Here is a 17967-nt window from a genome sequence, read left to right as displayed (position 1 = left end):
TACTACCTTACTGCCTCAGGCTCCCAGGTGCTGGAATTATAGATGCTGGCCACCATTCTGGGCTGATTTTACACACTGCTTATTTCTTTTTAAAATTTATGTATATGTGAGGAGTCTGCATGCACACTACTTGGAGGCCAGGAAAGGGCATCAGGTTCCCTGAACAAGAGTTAAGGTGGTTGTAAGTTGCTGTGTGTGCTATAAACCAAACCCAGGTCTTCTGCAAGAACAGTAAGTGCTTTTAACCACTAAGGTGCTTCACTCTTGCCCCCATTTTTATACAGTTTATGTTAATATAGGACTTTCATACTTGGGATAAGTTATTAAAATTTTAATAACTTACAAAATTGTTTAATTTTGATAACATAATAACAAAGATGTTAGTAGATATCATAAAAAAATAAGGATAATTGTTGGACATCTTGAATGTTCATACAAGGACTGTGACTCAGTGGTTGATTCCTTATCTAGAATGCGCGAGGCCCTATATTCAGTACCCAGTACCACACAAACAAGAATAGCCATTCAAAAAAATGTCACACCTTAATAGAAACTATAAAAGGTATATTAAAACAGATTTTTCCACATTTAAAATAGGGAAAGATGGGTCTGAATAATATAATTTTGAATCTTGGGGATATTCTTATATTTTATGAACTTTATTGTAATTATCCTTCTTTATTTTTCTCTCAAGATAGTCTTCCTTCTTCCCTTTCCCCCTCCTCTCCCTTCCTTGTTTGCTTACTTCCAATATTGTCACATGACTTAAATTTGAAGGGACAAGAGAGTGAACAGAAATTTTCTGTTTGTTTGTTTGTTTGTTTGTTTTTTCAGACAGGGATTCTCTGTGTAACTCTGACTGTCCTAGAACTCACTCAGTAGACCAGGCTGGCCTTGAACTTCCAGAGAGTTATGCCTGCCTCTGCCTCCTGAGTGCTGGGATTAAAGGCATGCTGTATTACCACCCAGCATCCTAATTCTGCTTTAAAAGCAACAAGAGGTGCCATTGCTTTGTTCATCCTTTCAGAGATGTTATGGCTAATGCCATGGCTACATCAAGCAATTTAAGAATATTTTTCTCAAGTTTATTTTGTATTTAAGTTCTCTCTCATTCTGAGACAATTACTATAATTTCTTTAAATGGTTTTGAATATGGTCTGTAATTCCAGCTCCACCAGATGGGATGCTTATCCGAGCCCAGAAGTTCAAGGTCAATATGGGAAACATAGTGAGATCCCTGTGTTTTGGCAGGAAGATATGATTGTGATTATAAATATGGAAGTATTTATTTTCCCTATAAAGTATTCGTTTTTGGGTTTAGTAATGTTTTTTAAGTTCTGAGATAATCTTATTTTGCTCCTTTGGTTCCAAATTTGGTTCACATATCACTTATGTCTGTTTTCAGGGGCAGTCTTGCTATTTCTATCATGGTGTTCATAAAATTAGTAATCAGCAGACACTGCAGCATCTTCAGGGGATGTCCAGAGCCTGGGACATAGAAGAACTTGTCAGCCTCGGGAAGAAACTGAAAGCTTGTCCCTACTATACAGCTCGAGAACTGATAGATGATGCTGACATAGTTTTTTGTCCCTACAATTACCTTTTAGACTCACAAATAAGGGAAACTGTGAGTATATATAGAGATTAGAACTTACTGCTTACTGAGATAAGTGATGAATAGAAAAGCTTTTGATGATTTATGTCTTTTTTCCCCTTTGTACTGAATGTACATAAACAGAGTACCAAAAACATGTTCAAAGGCAAATTAAGAGGTGACTTTTAAACCCAGACTTGACTGAGTCACATCGGGCTACAGGAACCTTGGTTGTGCTGGGCTGTCTGTGCTCTGTGATGTTTAGTGGCATCCCTGGGTTTGTCTCTGAGATGCCAGTAGAATCCTCACAGTTGTTACCATCAGATATCTCTAGACACTACCATATGTCCTCAGTGGAGCAAAACTGTTCCATATATATGTGTGTGTGTGTGTGTGTGTGTGTGTGTGTGTGTATACCATTATATAACTGTTCCCCTTATATATATATACCATTATATAGCTGTTCCCCTTATATATATATACCATTATATAGCTGTTCCCCTTATATATATATACCATTATATAACCATTGTTCTCTCCACTCATGAAGTTAAGAGTTGTTTGTTTGTTTGTTTGTTTGTTTGATTTTTGAGACAAGGTTTCTCTATGTAGTCCTTGCTGTCCTGAAACTCACTCTATAGACCAGGTTGGGCTCCAACTCAGAGTTCTGCCTGCCTCTGCCTCTCGAGTACTGGGATCAAAGGCATGTGCCACTACCACCTGGCAAAGTTAAGAATTATTTTAAAAACATTTCTCTGGGTGTGGGGAGAGATAAATATATTCAAGAGCTTATGTACGTACTATGAAAGTTGTACATTGTAAATTTTTTTAGTAATGAACTTTAGGTTTTATTTGTTTGCCTGATTCTTATTATAATTATTATAGCCTAAGAAAAAGAGTAAACAGTTAGGTATAGCCAGTTACTGCTTTCTTTGAGTGTGACTGTACAATTCATGCTAGCTTTCTGCTCTTTTTTTCTGTTCCAGGGTTGTTTTGTTTTGTTTTGTCTTTGGGACAGGATTTCATATAGCCCAGTAAATTAGCCTTGAACTTGCTATGTAGCTGAGGATGACCTTGAACTTCTGATCATTCTGCTTCTACTGTCCAAGTGCCAGGCTTGCAGGTGCATGCTGCCACACTCAGGTCTTGCAGTTCTAGTAGTCCAACTCAGGGCTTCATCCATGTTGGCCAAGTACTCTACCAGCTGAATCATAGCTGCAGCTCCAGTTTTTAAAGTTCAAAATTAATAGACACTTAAATTTTTTGATATTTCATTTAATTTTTTATTGTATATGTATTGGTTTGCCTGAATGTGTATATGCCTGTACAAAACATGTCTGAGGTGCCCACGGTCCAGAAGAGGGTGTTAGACCTCCCGTGAGCTAAGGGAACAGACAGTTTTGAACCCTCGTATGGATGTTGGGAATTGAATGCAGATCTTCTAGAAGACCAGCAAGTGCTCTTATCCACAGAGCCATCTCTTCAACCTCAATTAGGCATTTTATTTGCTACCATTCCACTAGCCTCTGCTACTGTACCTTTTATTGGTTAGCTCTTTTTTTTTAGTCACTTTACCGCCCCCCTCCTACTCCCTCCCTCCCACAATCTTTTCTCCCATCTCCCCTCCTCTTCTCCTCTGAGCAGGTGGACCCCCCCCCTTCCCAAGTATCCCCCCATGCTGGCACACCAAATCTCTGCAAGGCTAGACACATCCTTCTGAGAGGCCAGACAAGGCAGCCCAGCTAGTAGAACAGATCCCATAGACAGGCAACACCTTTGGATAGCCCCTGCTCCAGTTGTTCTACACCCACATGAAGACCAAGCTGCATATCTGCTGTGTATATGTGGGGAGGCCTAGGTCCATCCTGTATGTGTTCTTTGGCTGGTGATTCAGGCTCTGAGAGCCCCAAAGGTCCGGTTAGTTGATTCTGTTGGTCTTCCTATGGAGTTCCTATTCCCTTTCGGGCCCTCAATCCTTCCTCCTATTCTTCCATAGAGTCCCCAAGCTCCATCCACTGTTTGGCTGTGAATATCTGTATCTGTCTGAGTCAGCTGCTGGGTGGAGACTCTCAGAGGACAGCCATGCTAAACTCCTGTCTGCAAGCATAACAGAGTGTCATTAATAATGCCAAGGGTTGGTGCTTGTCCATGGGATGAGTCTCAAGTTGGACAAATTATTGGTTGGCCATCTCTCTTATTCCTCCCTATACCTGATCCTGAACACACCCTCATTCCCTTCCCCATCCCCTCTCCCACCCAGTTCCTTCCTTCTTCCTGCCTCTTATGACTATTTTTTAAAGATTTGTTCATTTACTTATTATGTGTATAGTGTTCTACATGCATGTATACCTACATGCCAAAAGAGGACATTGATCTCATTACAGATGGTTGTGAGCTACCATGTGGGTGCTGGGAATTGAACTCCGTGCCTCTAAAAGAGCATTCAATGCTCTTAACTGTTGGTCCATCTCTCCAGCCCCTCTTTTTTTTTTTTTTTTTTTTTTTAAGATTTATTTATTTATTATACACTGTAGCTGTCTTCAGACACCCCAGAAGAGGGCATCAGATCTTTATTATACACTGTAGCTGTCTTCAGACACCCCAGAAGAGGGCATCAGATCTTGTTACAGATGGTTATGAGCCACCATGTGGTTGCTGGGATTTGAACTCTGGACTTTCAGAAGAGCAGTCGGGTGCTCTTACCCACTGAGCCATCTCACCAGCCTTCTTCAGCCCCTCTTATGACTGTTTTATTCCCCGTTCTAAGTGAGATTCAAGCATCCTCACTTGTGCCTTCCTTCTTGCTTAGCTTCTTAGGGTCTGTGGGGCATCCTGTATTTTATGGCTAATATCTATTTATAAGTAAGTACATATCATGCTTGTCCTTTTTGGGCTGGGTTACCTCACTCAGGATGATATTCTCAAGTTCCATCCATTTGCCTGTACAGTTCATGTTTTTAGTCACTGAATAGTATTCCATTGTGTATATATGCCCCATTTTCCTTATCCATTCTTCAACTGAGGGACATCTAGGTTTTTTCCAGTTTCTGGCTATTATGAATAAAGTTGAGCAAGTGTCTTTGTGGGATGGTGGAACACCTTTTGGGTATAAACCCCGTTGTGGTGTAGTTATAACAATGTTAGTGAGGGTAGTCTTTGTGTTATTTTTATTCTACCATTCCCTTACTTGAAAATCGATTTCTCCCTTTGCTCTGGGATAGGATCCATATTTATGCTTTATTTTCAAGATGCTCAATAGTCTGGCATAGAACTGCCTTTCAACCCTCATTAAAACCCCCATCTGAAGGCCTTGAGTACCCTGAGAGTCTCCCAGAGATTCCCGTGTCTCTGATTACACTTGCTGAAGTGCTTGCTCTGCCTTGCCCCTGTCCTACTGGGATTTCTGCCTTTGACACTCAGTCTATTTCTGTTCTTTTTCAGTCACTTCCAGACCTGTATATGTTATTACTTTCTCAAAAATAATTTATTGGTGATTACTTTAATAGAATTTCCATGTTTTATTACTCAGGATCCTCAATTGCAAATTGCACAAACCCAACTTGAAAAGAGTTGAAAAGAATTAGCTTTCTCTTCATTGTGATGCTTTGTCCTCAGGAAGTCCTAGTCTGGAGAAAAGAGCATGAGCTTGCTTTCATCCCTCCAGCCACTCTGCTTGGCCCAGCTTGGGTGGCATAGCCATTACTTATTTGATCTGGTCTCTGACCACAGAGCCTTGGAATACTTTAACTGATGAGCCTGCTTATGAGCTTTCTTTTACCCTTATTGTAGGAAACATGATGTCACTTAAATTACAGATTAGTAATCTTCTGGGTTCATGCTGAAGAAGAAGGGTTCAAAATGAAGGGTCATAGGTCAGGCAGAAATGAGGCAAGCATGTATATTGTTTTAGAATTATTGAATCTGCATTTTTGTTTCTCTTCTAAAGATTTTCTATTCAGGGATACAGATGTATCCTCATTTATTAAAGTGCTTATATAACAAGCATAAAGCCTTGTGCTTAGTCACGACACCAAACACACACACACACACACACACACACACACACACACACACACACACGCACACATGCACGCACACATGCGCAGTGTTTGGTAATCATGTTAAATTTTGTACTGAAACCTTCCTTTTTGTACAGTTGAATACCCTCTGTGTAGCCAGCGGTGCCTTGATCCATGCTCAGTTGAAAGGCACATTTTCATTGAGAGATTGATTGCCTGGTGTTTTAGAGTGAGAAGTGGTGAACTCTGGCTTGAGCATCAACTCCTTAATAGAAAGTGCACAAGCGGGCTGGTGAGATGGCTCAGTGGGTAAGAGCACCTGACTACTCTTCCGAAGGTCCAGAGTTCCAATCCCAGCAACCACATGGTGGCTCACAACCATCTGTAACAAGATCTGACTCCCTCTTCTGGAGTGTCTGAAGACAGCTACAGTGTACTTACATATAGTAAAACAAATCTTTAAAAAAAAAAAAAAAAGAAAGTGCACAAGCAATATTGGCCTATATTGTGGATTTTTTTTTTTTGTACACTTAGGTTTATTTCAATTTTTATTCATGCAAGTCTGAGAGGAAAGAAAGGGAGGGAGAGAGGGATGGAGGGAGGGAGTCAGAGACAGAGAGAGAGAGACAGAGAGACAGAGAATATTGTGAATTTTTAAATGAAATCTTTAACCTATTAAATCCACTTTATCAAATGTTTTATTATTATTATTATTATTTTCTTTATCAAATGTTTTTTTTATTATTATTATTATTTTCTTTATCAAATGTTTTAATAGAAAATTATTTTATCTTACAGATGGATATAAAGCTGAAAGGACAAGTTGTCATTTTAGATGAAGCTCATAATATTGAAGACTGTGCTCGGGAATCAGCAAGCTACAGTGTAACAGAAGTTCAGCTTAGGTTTGCTCGGGATGAGCTAGATAGTTTGATCAACAGTAATATAAGGAAGAAAAGCCACGAGCCCCTACGAGATGTGTGCTGTAACCTCATCAAGTAAGAATTTTTGTCTGTCAGTGTGTTCATATTGTCTTTTTGTATTAAAGGCATGTTTTATTATGTCAGGGTATTTTAAAGTTAGTAAACTCAAGGATGCTGAAGAGATGACTCGGTGGCTCAGAGGTCCTCGTACTTGTGCAAGCCAACACTTCAGCCACTAGGCCATCCCTCCCCCCAACTTCTTCCTTGTATTTCCTTGTATTTATATGCATCCCACTCTGAGAGCTGTGGGGTTGAGAATTGTCCACAGCATTGCTTAAGCCTAAGCCTGGGCCTCTAGTCCTGACCTCGCCATGCAGTAAGAGTCCCATAAACAGTTATTTTTTATATCTGTGAAGATATCTAATGTATTTTAACTTTAAATACAGGATGAGCTTCCTCCCTCTGCTCTATCTACTGTCTCACTCTCTGCATTCATCTTTCTCATCTAAAGAAACAGCCTGTTAGCTCCTCAAGTGAAATACTAAGTACTGTCTTGGATCACTGTTTCACCTCATCCTCCAGTTAGTCAGTCATTGAGCTGTATAGGCACCACTTGTACAGTGTGCTCTGAGTCACCCGGTGTCTATGGTCTCAGTGTTACTGACAGCTTCCTCATATGACTCTGCTTTCATTCTTTTCTTTCTCTCATAATCCATTCTGCATGGCAAGTCTGAATCATCCTTTGAACACTTAAAATACTCTCTTTCTTTCTTTCTTTCTTTCTTTCTTTCTTTCTTTCTTTTTTTTTTTTAAGATTTTATTTATTTATTTTATATATATGACAAGTACACTGTGGCTGTCTTCAGACACCCCAGAAGAGGGCTTATAGATGGTTGTGAGCCACCATGTGGTTGCTGGGAATTGAACTCAGGTCCTCTGGAAAAACAGTCAGTGCTCTTAACCACTGAGCCATCTCTCCAGCCCCCACTCACTTTCTTCTTTAAAACTTTATTTCAAACTTTGGTTAAATCCCAGATTTCTTGTCCTTGTGCTGACCAGTCTGTTTCTAGTTAATTCGGTAACACTGTATCATTATCTCTCTGCCCATTGTGACTCCCACACTGGTTTTCTTTCAGGCCCTCAAAGAAGCAAAAGGTTTAACTCTGTACCAGCTATTCTTTCTGTTTTCATTCTTTTTTTTTTTTTTTTTTAATCCCCTCTGGGACTGGCCACTTTTCTGCATTCAGTTGTTAGAAAAATCAGTTTTAGAAGAATCTCACAGACATAAGATTACAGTAACCACCAAGCTGTGATTAGCTTTATTTTCACGTGTCAGTACTCCCCCCCCCCCCCCCCCCCCCCCCGTGTGCTGGGGACCGACCCTACAGCCTCACGGGTTACGCAAGCACTCTGCCCCAGGCTCTGTCTTCTGCCCTGATATTCCCTTTCTTACGTTTTTTGTTTGTGTTTCTGACCCTTTTTAATAGACTTGGATTTCCAGAGGAGTGAGGACTTTGTTTACTTTGAGTACTGTTGTCACTTTTACTCAGATCTTTGCTATAAAGTGACATTCAAGCTTTTATTAAGTGAGTGTGCATATCAATACATATTACTTTCAGGTAATTCTATTGTAAATGTGCACCATAAATACCTGTTTTGCATTCATTTTATGTGATTTAATATAAACACCTCATACTTGTGACTTAGTAAAGCAGTGCAAATCCACAAAAAGCTCACACTTGTTTCTTCCTTAATAAAAGCTTACTTCTGCTATGTCAGAGCTTATTTTACAGTATGAAATGTGCGTTTGTGGAGATGTGTTAACCCATGCTTATGTCCTAACAATGTCAATGGATGCATGCAGATCCATGAATGAATAACAGTTCTCCACTTCTGCTAAAACAGTACAGCTAAGGATGACACTGGTTAATTGAATTGTTTTGTTTTAATTCCAGTTGGTTAGAAACAAATTCTAAGCATCTTGTAGAAAGGAGTTATGAATCGTCTTGTAAAATATGGAGTGGAAATGAGATGCTCTTAGACTTATACAGGATGGGCATCACCACAGCCACTTTTCCAGGACTGCAGGTAAGATGCTTTTTCTCTGCCCATGACATTTATTTAGCCAACCAGGTGTCATTTAGGTGTGAGAAAAGCCATAGCATATCCAGTAAAATGTCTAGAATTTTAAAAACTAATAGTTTAAAAATTGTTTTAAATTTTTCTTATCTAAATCTGATAATCTTTAGGTGATGGCACAAATATATTATTTAGTTTGGACAAAGTAAGACTTTAAAGGAGTTATTCTTTTATTCACAGCTAAAAGAAACCAATATTGTAGGACCGTGAAAGGCAGCCTGGTCCCTGGTTGAGCATAGGCTTGACACCTCCTTGACCTTGCAGGAATGGTAGGTGTTTTGCCACACTCCTGGACTACAGGTCCTGGCATGAGGCCACAGCTCTCCATAGGTTTGTGACCATCAGGTCACAATGCCCCAAACACCTCCGCAGGTAGAGGATGTGAGGTCACTTTCTTAAGACAGAGCTCCATTTTAATGAAGTACCTAAAGGCCTAGAGGCTTAACCAGTAAACTCCTCTTCCCAGACATTCTTCCCTGCAAAAGGTGTTTAACCTTAGGCCCACCCTGAGAAAGTGGGGTACAATTTTATTCATCGCCACTGTCCGCCATGACAATAAATAGAGTCATAGAATATACTTCTTACAGTTCATGAATCAGCATTAGTGTGTTATTGTCACCCAAAGGCCATGGTTTTCCTGACAACTTAGTCCATGTTGTATAGTTCAACTAGGATTTGCCTAGTCACCCACCATTAAGGCATCATACAGAATAGATTTGCTGTCCTAAAACATCCTCTATATTGTTCTTCTTCATGCCTCCGATACCCTTTGGCACTCCTGAGACCCAGACAAGCACTCATCTCCTTGCTGATTCTATAGCTTTGTCTTTTCTAGAATGCCTTGTGATTGGAATTATACTATATATAAATCTTCCCTGTAGCAATATGTAAGTTAACGTTTCTTGCATGTAGGGTGTGTGTGTGTGTGTGTGTGTGTGTGTGCGCACAAGTGTGAATCTGCATCTGTGTCTGCGGTTGGTGTAGGATAATTAATTGGTGCCCTCCTCCCAGGAAGACTATTTCTTGAGGTCTTCTGCTCTCTCCTTCCACATTAGCATGCCTATTATCTTTGTTCAGTTCTTGTTTAGGCATTCATGTTGGTGAGACTTTATGGGTATGGCCTAGCATACAAAATCTCACAGTGAATTCCTGTTTCCCCAATTTTACAGTCTTTCCACATACCCATTGTCTTCCACAGTGATCCCTAAGTTAGGTGCAGGAGTTATCTTGTAGATGTATCCTTTGGGATTGGGCTCCATAGCTCTGCATTTTGATTTGTTGTGGTTTTCTGTGATGGTCTCTGACTGTTGCAAAGAGAAGTTTTCTTGGTGTGAGGTAAGGTCTACATTTAGTGGGCTAAACCTAGAAGAGGGATTTCAAGGAGGATTCTTTGTTATTTAAGATTTATTTATTTTTATTTTGTATGTGAGTATTCACTTTCATGTATGTATGTGTACCATGTGCATGATTGGTGCCCATGGAGGCAAGAAGAAGGCTTCAGATTCCCCTGGAACTGGAGTTATAGACAGTTGTGAGCTGCCACATGAGTGCTGGGAACTGAACTTGGGTCCTCTATAAGAGCAGCCAGTGCTCTAACCACTGAGCAACACTCCAACCTTGGATCTTTTCTTTTCTTTTCTTTTCTTTTCTTTTCTTTTCTTTTCTTTTCTTTTCTTTTCTTTTCTTTTCTTTTCTTTCTTTCTTTCTCTCTTCTTTTTTTCTTTAAGACTTAATAGAATTGTATATATTTTGGCTTTCATTTTTGGAGATAAGGTCTTACTTATGTATTATAGTCTTGCCTTGAATTTGCTAGATACACTGACTAACCTAAACTCTTTAGCTTTCTGCCTTTACCTTCTAGGTGCTAAGAGAGCAAGCATGTGGTTTGTATGTGTTTTATTTTATATTTTCTTCATTTCATTCATCACTAACCATATCCTTCCTTTCCTCATGCGAAGATTTGTATGTTGAGGGATTCCTGGGTCACTAATAGCAGCCTATGCTTACTCTTCAATGCATCTGCTCTTAGTTTTATTTCCTTTCTTATTGTTTCTCTAAACTATTTAAATTTTACTTACCAGGCTTGGATGTGGCTCATTAGAGTTCCTGCCTAGTAGCCTTTTTGTTGTTATTTAGTTTTGTTTTTTTGTGACAGTTTCTCTGTGTGGTCTTGACTGTGGACCAGGCTGGCTTCAAACTCAGAGATCCACCTGCCTCTATCTCTTGGGTGCTGGGATTAAAGGCTCTCAATGCTATGCCCTGCCCTTAATACTACTCTTGAAGACCTGGATTCATCTACCAAAACAATAGTAAGAAAAATGAATATTAGTAAAATATGTTTATTATATGATAGCCTCATTACCAGACTTATTTCCTATATACAATTCAGGCATTTAAGGGAAAAAAAAACTTTATTCAAATCCATTGGTACTTTTAAATTTTGGTTCATTGCTTCTGAAAGGTACTAAATAGCACACTAGTTGCCTGAAGAAGTTATTCTCCTAAATGCTTTTATTAAAGTGTCTGGCTCAGAGGAATATTTGCTACCATGGAAATCTAAATTCCATTGCTGGCTTGGGTAGGTAAGCTACAAATGTCTAGCGTGCAGAAAGCCCTGGAGTTCCATCCTACCTGCTGTGATAGGTAAAGAGGCAAGACCAGAAATGCAAAGTGACTTGAGTTTTTGTGTTCATGAATACCTGCTTCATTTTGGTTTGTATTAATACTTTGCAATGGATTTTCCTTCTGTCACCCCTCTACCCCCTTTATGAATAATACTGTAATTTCTTACAGAGACATCTCTCAGCTGTTCTTCAAAAAGAAGAGAAAGCCACATCAATCCATGGTAAAGAGGAGGCAATACAAATACCTATTATTAGTGCATCAACTCAAATCATGCTCAAAGGACTCTTTATGGTGCTTGACTATCTCTTTAGAGAAAATAGCAGGTAAGCCTGTTCTGTTGGGATGTTGTTGTTGTGTTTTGTTTTTAGCCTTTAGTGAGTAAGATTGCTCAGCGGGTAAAGGTGTTTTCTTATATATGCTAGCAACCAGAGTTCCATCCCCAGAGCTACATAAAAGTGGGGGAAGAGAACAAGCTCTACAGGCTGTCTTCTGACCACCACGTGCATACTGTAGAGCACGTGCACACAATAATAAATGAAAATTTTAAAAATCAGCCAGATGAGTGTCGTTTTTAACTTAATAGGGAAATCTGAAATGTTACAGCTATATATATGTATAGATTGTTATTGACAGAGACGTGGATCAGTTGAAATGTGTCTTTTTCTCATTAATGAAAATAAATATTGAAATCAGTAAGGTCACTTAATTAACTCTTCTTTAGCTTGTAGTCCTTCAGTGCTAAGTTTAAGCAGTTTCATTTCCTTTTAAGTATAATTAGGATCTGGGTCTATCAGTATTTGAAAGTTCTTTTTTTGTGTATTTTGCTTATTTTTTTCCCCCTTCCCTTTCTCCCTCTTCTCACTCTAGGCTGCTTTCTCCAGCCCCCTCTCACTCTGGCTCTGCTCACTCTGGCCCACCCCCACCCCCTCGTTCTGGCCCATAGGTTCTTTATTTGTTTTCTCATTATGGATGATTATGAGTTACCATGTGGTTGCTGATATTTGAATCATACCTCTGGAAGAACAGTCGGTGCTCTTAGCTGCTGAACCATCTCACCAGCCCTGTTTTGCTTATTTCTATTTAAGACAGGATGTATGTATCCCAGGCTGGCTTCAAACTCTTTATGCAGCAGAGGATGATCTTGAACTCCTGATTATCCTGCCTTCACCTCCCCAATGCTGGGATTATAGGTCTGTGTCACTGTGCCAGCCTATCTCTTAAAAGCTATAGTTCTACTGGCCTTCAGGACTTTTGAATGTTTTAAAAATTATATTATCATGTGAAATATACTTAACCAGTGCCATAGACACCCCTGCATTTGCAGTCATCACTACCATTCAAACAAGGATTTTACATGCATAAGCAGTTGCTCCCCGTGTTACTGTTGTCTCTTTGTGTCTGACTTACTTCGTTTGGTATAATTTATCAGAGCTTTTCTGTGTAGAGCATATATCAAACTTCATTCCTTTTTATGGGTGAATAATATTCCACTATACAAATATGCCCTCTTTTTTGTTAATCTTTTTTTGGTTAGGTAATTAAGGTTTCTCCCTACTATTTATAATACCGCTATAACTATTTGTGTATGGATAGCTGTTTGAGACTGCTTTCATTTCCTCTGGATGGACACATTTTACCTGGTAGTGGAGCTGAAGATCATGTGACAGTTCCATTTAACTTTGCAAGGAATGCCTTCGCATTTTGCACAGAAGTTATACTGTTTGAGCTTTCCTTTAGCAGTGTCTAAGGTTCTGACTCTCCATGTCCTTGCCCGTGCATTCTTTAGTTCTGGGCATTTAAAAAAAAATAGTAGCCATCCTACTGGATACCCAGTGATTCTGCTGAATGCTTTTGATATGCATTTCCTGATGACTTTCAATCCTGTAACCTTTTTTTGTACCTGTTAGCCAATTGTAAGTCTTCTTTGTAAAAATAATCTACTTAAAGTCAGTAGTCCGTTTTTGTTTTTGTTTTTGTTTTTTTTTTAAGATTTATTTATTATATGTAAGTACACTGTAACTGTCTTCAGACACTCTAGAAGAAGGCATCTGATCTCATTACGAGTGGTTGTGAGCCACCATGTGGTTGCTGGGAACTGAACTCAGGACCTTCGGAAGAGTAGTCAGTGCTCTTACCCACTGAGCCATCTCTCTAGCCCACAATTGTCTGATTTTTACTTACTCCTTTTAATTGTTGGTTTGTATAGTTATTTATGCAGATGGGATACGAATCCTCTGTGAGATATAATACTCTTGTGGTTCACTTTTACTGTGTTATGAGTTGTCTTTTTACATCTTAATTGTCTTTTTTTAATATAAGGAAATTATTTTGTTCTGGTTTTTCTTTTGTTTTTGGAGAATTTTTGATCTCATTGTGTAGCCAAGACGTTTCCTAACTTTGCATTGTCCTGCCGTACCATCTTGAGCCCAGGGTCTGAATATGTGAACCACCCAGTTGAGCAGATATTTTTTAGTTACAAAGTCTTGTTTGCTTAACTCTCTTTTTAAATGTACCTTAGAGTTTTATAGTTTTGGGATTTGAGGATATTTATAAAATGTTCTTTGCAATTACTGAGTTCCTGATTTGAGCTTAAAGATCTGACTTCTCTAGAGATGAATGTAGGGGTGAAATGCCATGAGAGCATAGTTTTGGATGACACATTTTATCAGGAGTAAGCCTGGACATTTTATAGATTCTTAGGGACACAGGCTGGGGATGGGATCATATATACTCTGGTCCAGTAACCTCATGAAAAGAAATGCAATTTGAAGAGCCAGTAAGGTGGCATGGCAGTAAGGTGCTAAAGGTAAAGTTGAAGGCTGCTGACCCAAGCTTGATCCCTGAAATACATATGGGAGAACTGGTTCTTGCAAGGTGTCCTCTGACCTCTACGTGAGGTCATATGTAGATCCTGGAGAAAGCATGCCCCCACACATACACAAATCAAAACAAAACAAAAAAAAAGTTTTATAATTATTTCCTAACACTTTTAAAACTGACTAAAATTACCTTATTTCCTCATACAATAAAAAAGCATAACTTGTCTATGACTTTCTTTAACTGTAATTCCTATGTTCTACTTAGCAGATATAAGTTAGAAGGCATGAAGTTGAGTTCTGGTTCTGCCTTGATTTATTTTACATCATGTTTAAAATGAAATTGGAAAAGTGGCTAATGAAGTTAGCTGATTTGATTTTTAATATTTCTTGTAAGAATTTGTTGAGTTCTGTTATTTCATGGCTTAATGTACATCAAAATTCCTGAGTTAACTAGTGGTGGGGACAGCATTTTCTTCTTGTGGGAAAGCATGACACTGTTAAGTTTTGAAGTTACCAGGTTTGATATGTATCTAGTTTGATCATTGTTTTATGTTTTGTAGTTCAATTAGCATTGTCTTTCCATTTAGATTTGCAGATGATTATAAAGTTGCTATTCAACAGACTTACTCCTGGACAAATCAGATTGCTATTTTTGATAAAACTGCAGTCTTGGCTGTACCAAAAAATAAGAAAAATTCACGACAGAAAATTGGAGTTAATGCGCTAAACTTTTGGTGCTTAAATCCAGCTGTGGTAAGCTCACTCTGTCCTAAGTGGAACTTGTCTTGACTAGGACCAGAAATTAAATGGCTATGTTTAGCTTTTTAAGAAGATGATCTCATCTGTTTGGCGTTTCTTTGTAGGCCTTTTCAGATATTAATGACAAAGTACGGACCATTGTTCTAACATCAGGAACACTCTCACCCCTGAAATCCTTTTCATCTGAGCTTGGTGTCACATTTAGCATCCAACTGGAGGCTAACCATGTCATCAGTAACTCACAGGTAAGTTATTTTGCTCTACCTTATTAATGCTCTCAATCTTTCTACCTGAGTGTAATTTCATATAAATATAAAGAATACCATAAATTCTTATAAGCAAAGTCTGATAGACAATTCCCATGTTAGTTTTAGAGTAAAAGAAAATCTTGTCAGCTGTAGGGTTTGTGAGAGGAAGTCCTGACGCTGCCCTGAAAGTGTTATTGCCTTGGATTCAATGACTGCTTTAAATGCCTCCTTTGAGTACAGTTTGGATTCTCTACGGGATCTCAAGACAAGAAAATACTTGCTTTTGTGTGATAGTTCCTACTTTTAATTATCTGTTTCTCTCTTCTGTTAGACTATGGTATATATATTTTATTTATTCTTTTTTGTTAAGTTATTGTGTGGGTATACCTTCATTAGTTTATGTGTGCTGTCAAGCAGACGCCTGCATGGGACAGAAGAGGAATCGCAGGAACTAGAGGTGCAAGCATTTGTGAGCCAGATCATGTGGGAGCTGAGAACCAAGCTCAGGTCCTTTGTAAAAGCAGTACATACATAGTCTTAATCAGCGAGCCATCCCTCAATCACTGTTTTATTTTGTTTTGTTTAGACAGCATCTTTTATGGCCCACCTTTCAAATGCTGAGCTTGTAGGTTTGCACTAGTACTTCTAGCTCTGTTTATGAGTTATTTAATGTTAGCTATTTACTTAACATCATTCTTATGTGCCTAACATGGTTCTAGTTATATATATATATATATATATATATATATATATATATATATATATATATAGGTTTACTTGTGGGGACATTGTAGTTGCTAGAAAACACACTGACATTTGATGGTTGAGGCCCATAATTCTACATGTTTGTAACTAAGAATTTGCTTTCCAATGTGCCAGAATGTGCCTTTGACAAGCATTGCTCTTAGCAGGAGTGAAGTGAGAGCACAGGTTCCACATTTCATGCTGCCTTGCTTAGAAGCATAAGTAAATGCAGGTTAGCAAATTCAATATGATTTTTTTCACAAGGTTGCTAGTCTATACTCTAATTAATTATGTTTTACCCTAATGTACACAGTCCACGTATCCTGGACTGTCACTGAATCATAATAATAATGCTTATGGTGTAATTGAATAGCGTTTTTCTTTCCTTTTATTTTTAAAGATTTAATTATTATTATATCTAAGTGCACTGTAGCTGTCTTCAGACACACCAGAAGAGGGCATCAGATCTCATTATGGATGGTTGTGAGCCACCATGTAGTTGCTGGGTTTTGAACTCAGGGCCTCTGGAAGAGCAGACAGTGATCTTAACCGCTGAGCCATCTCTCCAGCCCAAGTAGAGTTTCAATATTGTCCATCAGTGTAAAAATTACTCTTAAGTCTCAATTAAAATATCCATGTAGAATAAAATTATCATCTGACCATTTTCAAGTATACAGCTTAATGTTACATATGGCCACTTGTTGCACAGTCAGTCTCAAGAACTTTTTCGTTTGTAAGCAGAATCCTTGTCTTTTTATGATTGGCATATTGGGTTTTTTTTGTTTTTGTTTTTACTTGACATAACATTTCGAAGGTTTGTTACACTGTAGATGATGTCTTCAATGTTCATCTGCAGCAGCATGTATCAAATTTTCTTGTTAGGCAACATAATATATCACTGTATGACTATGCCAAAATTTGTTTAGATTTCTGTCTATTGATTTTTCTTAACTTTTTCTTTAGAAAAATTGTAAATTTTAAGGCTGGAGAGATACAGCTCAGCAGTTAAGAGTACTTGCTGCTTTTTCAGAGGACCCAGGTTTAGTTCCCAGCATCCACCTTGGTTGGTGGTTCACAGGTGCCTGTAACTCCAGCTACAAAGGGATCTGGTACTCTGACCTTCATGGAACCTACACATAAACATATATGAAATTAAAAATAGTAAAAATAAATGGGTTTTAAGATTGTAAATTTAAGAAAAGTTGAAATAATTGTCTTACCATCTTTTGTTTGTTGGTTGTTAGCATTTCATAATGTTTGCTACTCTTCCCCTTCTTCCTTTGTGTATGTGTGTAGATGTCAATGGAGAGGAAATATATTGTCTATAGAGAGTGGGAGGTGGGATGCATCCTCTGTTACGGGTTGGGAGGGAAAAGTATTTCCCCAGGCCTAATAAAGCCATCAGTGTATGAGAGCTCAGTGTCTGTCCCAAGCTGTAGGAGCTCACTTTCTTCTGACCAGTGCCCTCACTTTAACTGCCGACCCCCTTCCAGGATGGCCACACGTCTCTTTTGTTACGTCTGTCAACCCTGTAACTAGGACTTGGATTTGATTTTGACAACTTGATCTTTCTGGCTGAGCGAGAGAAGACTCTCCTCCAAACACATTTAGAAACTTTTCAATTGTTTATACTCATCTGGAACCAGTTAATTTTATCACCAAGCTTATTCTCCATTTTCACTTTACCCGAAAATGCAAGAAGCAACAGCTAGCATCATTGCTTTCTTGTTTTTCTACAAATTGTCAAAAATTTTATGTGTGGAGTTATTAAATTCCTTGTTCCTCCCAGAAGGTGAGTCAGGAATATGCAATGTGCTTATCTCACTAAGTTCTTTAAATAGTACTTACTTCTAGGGCTTTCTATGCAACCAGTAGTGTCTTTAGTAACTTAAGTTTCATTGAGTTAGTTAGCCATCTTCAGACATGACAAGCCCTCTAGAGAAATTCATCCTTAAAATTCTGTTTCTCTATAACTACTCCCTACTCCTGGTGTTATAATCTATGTTAATTGTGGTTTTTCTTTTTCTTTTTTCTTTTTATTTTTTTATTATTATTTTCTTTATTTACATTTCAAATGCTATCCCGAAAGTTCCCTAT

At 38.4% G+C, this 17967-nt stretch overlaps 1 protein-coding gene across 2 annotated transcripts in view; it reads left to right on the top strand.

Annotated features, from left to right (window-relative positions):
• The window catches only part of Brip1 (BRCA1 interacting protein C-terminal helicase 1), a 137931-nt gene that overhangs the window by 41483 nt on the left and 78481 nt on the right, over positions 1-17967 (top strand). For both annotated transcript variants that reach the window (XM_021212802.1, XM_021212801.1), the window contains exons 7-12: positions 1406-1627; positions 6412-6611; positions 8492-8624; positions 11469-11623; positions 14707-14872; positions 14983-15123. In XM_021212802.1, the coding sequence (XP_021068461.1) occupies positions 1406-1627; positions 6412-6611; positions 8492-8624; positions 11469-11623; positions 14707-14872; positions 14983-15123 (1017 nt within the window). The remainder of the gene's footprint in view (positions 1-1405; positions 1628-6411; positions 6612-8491; positions 8625-11468; positions 11624-14706; positions 14873-14982; positions 15124-17967) is intronic.

Source organism: Mus pahari, chromosome 14 (genome assembly GCF_900095145.1).
Source record: "Mus pahari chromosome 14, PAHARI_EIJ_v1.1, whole genome shotgun sequence".
Lineage (NCBI taxonomy): Eukaryota > Metazoa > Chordata > Mammalia > Rodentia > Muridae > Mus > Mus pahari.
This window is presented reverse-complemented; position numbering and strand designations above follow the sequence as displayed.